The sequence below is a fragment of the Taeniopygia guttata genome, chromosome 1 (genome assembly GCF_048771995.1).
Source record: "Taeniopygia guttata chromosome 1, bTaeGut7.mat, whole genome shotgun sequence".
Lineage (NCBI taxonomy): Eukaryota > Metazoa > Chordata > Aves > Passeriformes > Estrildidae > Taeniopygia > Taeniopygia guttata.
This window is the reverse complement of record NC_133024.1, coordinates 26,188,318-26,197,269: the sequence shown is the minus strand read 5'-3', so window position 1 is coordinate 26,197,269 and position 8,952 is coordinate 26,188,318. Positions and strand designations below refer to the sequence as shown.

Sequence of the window (8,952 nt, the reverse complement as noted above, 5' to 3'; positions counted from 1 at the left end):
GAAAAGAGCTTTTTCAAACCAAGGAAAATTTATTTCAGTCTTTGAAGAGCTTACACGTCCGACTGATAACGACAACCATGTAGATGCCATCAAAGTCCAAGGGGCATCATGCAGGGCTTCACTGACGTCGGGCTTTCCAAGCCTGCTTTTTGCAGTATTCCGAATTCCCAGGTGCAGTGAATGCAGACGGCCAGCAGCCCTTCCCGGTGGGCAGTCGCAGGGAAGCCCGGCCGCCTGGCACCGTCTCGGTTTTAAGTTTCACCGCTCTCGCTCAGCTGTGCGGGAGTTCTCCGATGGAAAAACTGGCAAGGCCTGAAGGCATCTAGCAGACCGACAAAGAGGCTGCAGAGGCCAGTCAGGCGGTAAACCAGGAGGTTTGGAAGTGGAAGAAGTGGAAACATGATCTGCCAGCGGTGGGGTGGGAAGGGGCCGTTTCCCACACAGCCGGCGGAGATAACCCCACGGGGCCCGGAGGAGGGAGAGCGGACCCGTCCCTCCGCGCCTCGGTGAGGGGGACGAGGACAAAGGGGACTGCCAGATCCCCTCCGGCCGCCTTCGCCGGAGGAGGAGCGGCGGGGTAGGCGACAGCAGGGTCCCCCGGCGGCCCCCGCCCCTCACAGCGCGGCCCCCGCGCTGCTCACGGGGCGGGCGGCGCCGGGGCGGGGACCGACCCCGCGGTGCGGGGCGGCGCGAGGCGCTCCCCGCGGGAACGCTCGGCGGAGCGTCCGTGAGGGGCCGCCGGCATGTCGGCACCGCGCTGCCCGCAGTGCGCCCAGCCCTGCGCGTCGCCGCGGCTGCTGCCCTGCCTGCACTCGCTGTGCGAGCCCTGCCTGCGCCGGCTCGGGCCGCCGGAGGGGCCGCCGGGCGCCGCCCGCCCGGTCCTGTGCCCGGTGTGCGACGCCGAGCTGTCGCTGCCGGCCGGCGGCGTGGGGCAGCTGCCCCCCGACTGCCTGGCTGGGAGCCGCGGCCGGGCCGCGGCCGGGTGCGACCTCTGCGCCGACGGGGCGGCGGCCGGGCGGTGCCTGACGTGCGGCCTCCGCCTCTGCCGCTTCTGCTGCAGGGCGCACAGGTGAGCGGCGGCCCGGGGGGACACCGCGGCTGGGGGCGGCGGGAGGGCGCAGCGCGCACGGACCCGCTCAGGGCGAGCCAGAGCGAGAACTGGCGTGGCTCCTGGTTTGCACCCACCGCTCACCTCCCCTGCGCAGAGGATGCCCGCAGGGATGCTCTGTACTCGGGTGGGGACAAGCAAGCTGCTGGCATAGAATCATGGAATATCTGGAGTTGGAAGGGACCCACAAGGATCACGGAGTCCAAGTCCTGGCCGAAAACAGCCCCAGGAATCCCATGTGCCTGTGAGTGGTGTCCAAACACTACTTGGAACTTCCTGGGAATAGGTCCATCAGCCATGTTGTTGGCCACTGAGTCCAAAATCAAGCCACTCGTTGCCTGTAGTGGTGTCCACATGCTGGTTATCATCTCAGTTTAGTGTCACTGGGCAACAGACATGGGTATGGCTAGATACTAGCATGACACGAGCCTCTGATGCTCTTGTACCATCCCACTTTGGAAAAGACACATCTCCCAAAGGAAAAGGGGAACGTTAAGTCTGCTCTGCCTCTCTCCACCTCCAGGACCATTTACTGTGTGTATGTTTCAAGGCACCCTTAGGCAAACTGAAAGTCCTGTGTAAGTGCTGCTAGTGTGGTTGCTACCTGCTGATGATCAACCCCTGTGCTTGCCTGACACATTTTGTAGAATTACTGCAGAAACAAAAGGTGACTGCAGCAGAGTTAGGAGTTAAAGAGGAAAGGAGTGCAGTGCCTCTAAGCCAGGTAGAGGACAGCACAACAGAAGAAAAGTGATGTAAAGCCTGAATGGCCTTCTGAAGCAAGGAGGTGACAGGCAGGGTCAGAAAAAACACCCAACAGCACAAGCCAGGGAAGCCTCAGCCTGGATTAAGCAATTCAGCCTATTCCCTCCACATTTGGTGCTCCTTTCTGCTTGATTAGCAAATTCTTTCCCCAGAAGGAACTGAGACATATTCCTCCCTGCCCTGCCCCCCTGCAAGTACTGGTGCCTGTGGGAAAATGGTTGAGGCTCTTAGTTACCTTTCCACTCCGGGTGTAATTTTCAGCATACCATTCCGATTAGCTAATGCCTCATACCCCATGGAGCTGCTGAAGAGTGATAAGATACCTTGAATAGCAGCCTGCTGCTCTGCCAGGGATAATTGCGGAAGGGAGAAAGTAACAGAAAATTTGTCCCTGTGACCCACTTCCTATAGTATTTACTGCTATCATTTTTTCACCTCACTGGCATCTACAGATGTACTTTAAGTTGATGTCAGAGCAGAACAAGGGCTAAGAAAAACCATTTTGAAAGGATTTCCTGGTATCGCGGGGAGAGTTTCTATGGTTCTGAGTGCCATGGTTGTGCTCTTTGGAATAAGTGAGAGAGATGTTAGGCTGAAGTCACAGGAAGGCAATACTGGAAGGCTTTGAAAATGTGGTGGGTCTAAGGGAGATTAGTGGGAAGCAAAAGTAGAAGCATAAGAGCCTGTGGTGAGGTTGCTTTGTGTTACCAGTGCAACTCTGCAGAGCTTGGTCCTTGGAGTATGTCTTTGGTTATGGCTTGGAGCTCCCATTACAACTGCCACCAGTCATTAGTGCAGGAGACAAGTAAGGAGAGGAGGGTTTTACATCCTTCTCAATAACTAAATCCCAGTGTTCAAAATAGCAGAAAGTGGAAATATTCTAGTGCTGCCCAGTGACATGGTGGATACCTGGGTTGTAACAGGTTATTCTTGTCCCATCCTTGGTCTCTTCTGAGCAGGACCTAACCTGGCAAGCAGAAGGAAGCTGAGTTTGACTTTTGGAATAGTAAATGTTTTACTGTTTGACTGTCTTCTGGCAGTGGCCTGAACAAGATTTCCCCCTAAGGTATATTAGAGCTCACTTGCCTTGTGTCTGAAATCCGTGCTGACCATGCAGTCAGGGAAGCTCCGGGAGCCAGGGAGCAGCCCCTAATGAGCTCCTCCTTTGTGTGGAGCCTAGTTCTCAGGAGAGCATAAATCCTTTTGGGGAATTTCAATGGAGACAGGAAGGAGCAGTGCACACTGTGGCTTGCAGCCCGTTGCAAATAGGCGTTTGAAAAGGATCTCAGTTTTTGTATTTTGTAGCCAACATGCATAAAGTGATTGGTGTTTGCTCCTGCCTAGGAGACAGAAGAAAACAGCCTCCCATGCTGTGACAGAGCTGGAGAACACCAAGGATTGCAGCCAGGCCGGGAAGCCTCTCCTGTGCCCCTCCCATCCCACAGAGGAGCTGCAGCTGTTCTGCGAGCAGTGTGACCAGCCCGTGTGCCGGGACTGCGTGCTGGGCAGACACCGTCAGCACCCCTGTGACTTCACCGGCAATGTCATCCACAGGCACGGGGATGCCCTGCGGGAGCTGCTGAAGAACAGCCAGCAGCACATGGACACCCTGGAGGATGTGCTGAGCCAGGTCGATGAGATGGGCAGTGCTGTCCGCAGTCGCGCAGAGGCTGTGGCCACAGAGATCTGCCTGTTTGCCAGGGGCTACGTGAAAGCGATTGAAGAGCACAGGGACCGGCTGCTGAAGCAGCTGGAGGACTTGAAGGTGCAGAAGGAAAACCTGCTGCACTTGCAGAAGGCCCAGCTGCAGCAGCTGCTGCTGGACATGAGGACAGGTGTGGAGTTCACGGAGCACTTGCTGATGAGCGGCTCAGATGTGGAGATCCTCATCACCAAAGGGGTGGTGTCCAGCCGTCTGACAAAGCTCAACAGCGTTGCTTACAGCACCCACCCCAGTGTGGATGACAGAATCCAGTTCTCCCCCCATGAGAGGGCAGGGCAGTGTTGTGGCTATGAAGTTTTTGGGGCCATTCTCAATAAAGTGGTCGATCCATCCAGATGTACTCTGCATGGGGAAGGTAATGGGGTGCTGTACAGCAGCTGAATGGGAGTGCACCACTCCCTGAAGTCACCCCTCTGCTCTCTGTACCTATATGATGTGCAGCTTCTGGCACTGTTGGCTCCCTGCTGTCCGGTGTTGACCAGGGGCAGAGGCAGAGCCCCAGCAGAAGTTGCATTGCCTGCCTATGGGAGCTGTGCTGGGCAGGGAGTCAGGCAGCTTTTCTCATCCAGGTGTGCAGAGCATATGGCACTGCCCTCCACAGCATCACCAGCCTCAGCAAGGGGCTAAGGTGTGAGGAGGGCTCACTCAGGGGGTGGGAATGGCACCTGCAATAGCAGGATGTGATGATTAGCTGGTGGTCCAAGCTGTTCTGCAGCATGAGCCCAGGCAGATCCCCTTTGTGGCTGATTAAGTTTTTCCCATTACAGCTTCTGCTGAGATTGGTATAGGAATACCTGGCAATACCTTGATGGTTTTATGGATATTTGCTCACTGAGGACTTGGAGTTGGGCCAGCAAACAGATAATGTTCAGACCATCCCACAGAGCACAGCTCTGGTCAGTAATGGTCTGTGCAGGGCAAATGAGACAGACCCAGAGCTTGTTCAATCCCTTCCATGCCAAACTGTAGGTGTTGAGTTCTCTGGGGCACAGTGGGTGCTGTTCCTTCTTCCTCTGGATTGCATGGTGCATCTTGAGGCCTTCTGGGAATATGTGCAGCTGGGCTTAGAGTGACAGGCAGAAAGACCCCTGTGGTCTGTACAGATCTCTGGGCTAAACCTGCCAGACATCTCTCAGAACCTATGGCTACCACTCTCTCCTGATACCCAGTCAAATGTTGACTTTTCCCTGTGAGTGAAAGAACCTGTGCACCCCAGAAGCAAAGTCCTGACTGTGCTCTGATGGGGCTGCAGTTCAGCAAAATAGATGGGAGCTGGAGTTATGGCTTGACTTGAATTCTTTGTAGTTCTGTTGCTTTCTGGTTTGGTGTTTGTTTTTCTTCCCAGATCTCCACAGTGCCCGTCAGAACCAGCTGAGTGGCTTTACCCTGCTGTGCAAGGACACTACAGGGGAGCGCATGGGGCGGGGCGGAGAGGCTGTGCGGGTCACCATCGCCCACAAGGACAAGAGGGACTGGTGGGTATTTCACCCAAGAAATCCCTGGCTTAGCCTTTCTGCCTCCCTTATCCTGGCTTCCTGCTTGCTTAGGTGGGTGGGAGAATGTGCTTCAGCATGTGGGTCAGAATCTGTAGAGGAAAAGGCACTACTCTTTTTCCCACAGTGCTTCCTAGTGGTTGTGTTTGGCTGGACAGTGATTGCTGAGATTTGTATTAAGTCTTTGAGTGATTGGGGCTTCTTAAGGGATTCAACTCCTGTGTGTGCTGCTAGGCACAGTCAGAGGGAGTTGTTGTTCCTTGTCACTCCTCCCAGCAGACACCTGGGGCTCCTGCTTTTGTTAATGCCTAATCAGCGTAAGTAATTGCGACCCATTTATGACAGTCACAAGTCAGACAGAGAGTTCACTAACCCTACGAGCCTCTGACAGCTGATGGAAGTGCCTTCTTCATGTTCTGGAGAAAGAATCTGTGTTGTGCTTTCGTCCTTTTTCCTGTAGTTGCAAGCACTGGATACTTTAAAATGTTTGAAGGTTTTTTAGCAAAACCAGAAAAGGCTGCACTTGAGCTCCTCAGTGTTTCCACAAGGAAAATAGCCAGCCAGAAAAAAATTATAAACCAAACCACACTTGTCATTAAAGAGTAGCCAGGCACAAAAACAGACCCAGTTGGGGATTAGTTCTTAAGAAAAATATCTGTTGTTTTATAGTAGCTGGAACCATGTGCCAGCATTAATTTGTTTCAGGAACACTTATGATGGGATGACCTGATGAAAAAAAGGGACAGGATGCTAAAACCCTTTGCTGTGTTGGCAAAGCACACAGAAGCAGTGCTGGCTGCACAGGTGCTTATCAATAGAGCATCATTGTCCAAGAATATTGTTCCAATTTACTTTCCTTCCATAAGTGCACATATAATGTAGGAAGGTGCATGCCTGAAGGGTTTCTGAATTTCTCTTGGTGGGGTAGAGGTCGCTGTGGCCATGCTAACTCAGTTTCTTGCTCTTGCATGTATGCAGTTGGTACATGGATTGCTGAAAGCTGTCTGGCTTTGCTTTGAGGCACAACAGCTGCAGAAGAGCACCTGCAGAAGTATCACCACACAGTTCGTGGCAGGAAATTACGTAGGCAGCTGTATTGATGTGAAGTGTTGGGGGTGGGTAATACAGATTATAAACTGTCATGTTTATAGGAGACTAATTAGTGGGGATTAGCAAGAACACCTTCTTCTATGCAGAGCTACCTGATAATTGTCTGTGAAAAGCTTTCCATTTTCCTGTGGAGCAGGCAATTTATCCTAGACTAACCAGCTGAGGCTTTCTCTCTAGCACTCTGTTCACCAGGATTCCCTGTGAAACACAAAGATCTTCACTACGAAAAGGGAGAGTTTACCACCAGGGACCTAGAACTCCTCAGCACTGAAGGAAAAAGTTGGGGTCCGTGCAGTTGGGACAGTGGTTAAAGTGATTCAAGCCTACCCTATTATAGCTTGTCTTCTTAATGGGTTTTTCTGGAGGTAACTGCTTGCTGAAGCTGTGAATTTACTCCCTTTCTGTGGGCTCTTATCTGATGGGATAATCTGACTTGTGTGCTGTGTGTCATCTGCCTTTTCTGTGTGCAGGTTGCTACAAATCCTTGCAGTGCAACTGGCTTTGTGTGACTTCCTTTGTATGGTAATTGCAGCTTCCAGTAGCAGGGGTGTGTGAAAACCACTCTAAGCCAATCTAGGCCAAACTCTGGTTTACATTTAACGCAATTTTTTGCCAGTTACTGACCTCTTGGGTTTCTCTCCACTGTTCACAGTGCAGTCAAGCCAACAGTGTGTGATAATGGTGATGGGACCTACTGTATTTCCTACAACCCTGAAGAGCCAGGCTTGTATGCTGTCTGCGTCTATGTGAAAGGGCAACATGTGCAGGTAGCATTTCTTGTTTCTCTTGCACTGCTTCTTCTTTACCTACTTTTCTTTTCTTAGGTATTTGTTTCAAATCTGTCTAAGGATTACTTCTACCATAGCAGTTTAAGGCTGTGTTTAGTGATCTGTGACTGACAGGGTCACCCAGATGGTGTCTGAGAATGCAGACAGGTCTGACAGCACCCCCTGCAGCATCCTCTCTGTTTGCTTGTCCTCTGCAGGGCTCTCCCTTCACTCTGATGGTGAAGCACAAGTTCCGTGAGCACCAGGGGGTGTTTCACTGCTGCACGTTCTGCTCCAGCGGAGGCCAGAAAGCCGCTCGCTGTGCCTGTGGTGGGACCATGCCAGGTGGGTGCTCAGCTCTCCCCATGCTGCTGGAATCAGGAGCATTTGTTGCACTAGGTCCTCCCTAGTGGATAGAGGTGTGAGGAGATACTCACCCAACTCACCTTGGACATGCACCAGGAATGTGGTGAACTGTGCATACACATGTTCTGATGGGGTGACTGCAGCAGGGAGAAATGCAACAGGACACACAAAGGGGCTGTAGGGCACATCCCATAGACAGAGACCTGAGCCAGGTGTGCAGGAAGTGGAGCAGGGCACCTCAGCCTTTCAGCCCTTCTGAGCAATGCACCTACAGTGTTCCTGTTCCAGTGCTGGCATGTTGGGAGCTTGTGGGCTATGTCACACAGTGACCAACTCTAGAGAAGTCTCGCTCCATGTTTAGGACAAGAGATCAACTTTCTTACTTGTTTAATCCCAACATCTTCCTGTCCTTCACCTGCATGTGTCATCATGTGTTTTGTGTGTTTTTATAATAGAACTGACCTCTTCCTTTTTCTGTGCTTGATCTATATCTTTGGCCATAGACACAAGCAGCTGGCATGGGGTTCTGGATGCCCATGTATTGATTTATTCAACAGGCAAGGGGACAGAAATCATCAGCTTTCACCAGCTATTGAGATGAGTTGTTCTTTATGGAGCCCTAGCAATTTTGGCTTTGAATATGCTGTTCTCATCAGCACACTTTAGAGAAGTCCTGGGACCAAAGCCTGTAGCACACTGGGATTTTCTGACCCTCTTTGGTTGACCTGCTAGTGCCTCTTCTCTTGCAGGTGGGTACCAAGGCTGTGGCCATGGACACAAAGGTCACCCTGGCTGCCACCACTGGTCATGCTGTGGACAAGTGAAGGAGAGCTCAGAGTGTTTGTGTGAGCCACCCAGCAACACCTCACAGAGGAGTTTGCTCAGGACAGTGGCACTCTGAGCAGCCAGGTGAGCTCCTGGGAGTCCAGGGCACTGCTGCTAGCTGCTCCAGGAGCACAAACAATCCATGAGGATCCATATGATCAATCCCTGCTCAGCCTTGGTGCCAGCAAACAGCGTGATGGGTGTGAGCTGGTAGAGAGGGGATGAGGGAAAATAAAAACTGTGCCTTATGTTCCACCCAGGGGTGTGTATGCAGAGTTATTTTGTGCTCAAACAGAAGCAAATTCTGGGAATTGTACTGCTGCCTACAATTCTGAGGACTTGGGGCCTGTGGGGACATGCTCTAAGGGGAAACTCAATCTGAGCAGTTGCCTCATGGGAGGGTCAAGAGATGTCCTATTCTGCAGGGTCAACAGCTTCTGCTGTCCTTCTTGATGAGGTTAAAACTACTCATTGGGGCCCATTCCAAAGGGTTTGTGATCATGCCTAGGAAAGGCTTGGCAACCTGAATATGGCTTCTGCCTCCCTGTTGGATATGCATCTGGGTTCCAGGCTTAGATGTGTGGATATGGCACAGTCATGCTTCTGGGAGCTGCTCTTTTATACTTCCTCAAGGTAAACTGTAGTCTCATTATACCCTGCTTGCAAAGTAGGGGCAAGGAGAATTAGTAATGTATCTGCAGGAGGGCCCAGAAAACCTCCTGGCACTGATAGGAACAGGAATTGGAGTATCATTCACCTGGTCTTTTTGTCCTTCATGGAGATGATGTGGGGCAC

General features: G+C 52.2%; 1 protein-coding gene across 3 annotated transcripts; it reads left to right on the top strand.

Annotated features, from left to right (window-relative positions):
* Positions 1 to 217: 217 nt before the first annotated feature.
* Positions 218 to 8,412, top strand: TRIM45 (tripartite motif containing 45). 3 transcript variants are annotated; one of them, XM_072925664.1, is made up of 6 exons: positions 218 to 506; positions 3,218 to 3,951; positions 4,942 to 5,071; positions 6,852 to 6,966; positions 7,185 to 7,311; positions 8,082 to 8,412. In XM_072925664.1, exons 1-6 carry the CDS (start codon positions 400 to 402, stop codon positions 8,231 to 8,233), a joined length of 1,365 nt encoding a protein of 454 aa, XP_072781765.1. In that variant the 5' UTR covers positions 218 to 399; the 3' UTR covers positions 8,234 to 8,412. The 3 variants fall into 3 exon arrangements, 2 of the variants coding, with proteins under 2 accessions (XP_072781765.1, XP_002187583.5); XM_002187547.6 differs by lacking the exon at positions 218 to 506 and adding an exon at positions 652 to 1,069; XR_003958984.4 differs by lacking the exons at positions 218 to 506; positions 7,185 to 7,311; positions 8,082 to 8,412 and adding exons at positions 570 to 1,069; positions 6,377 to 6,564.
* Positions 8,413 to 8,952: the final 540 nt, after the last annotated feature.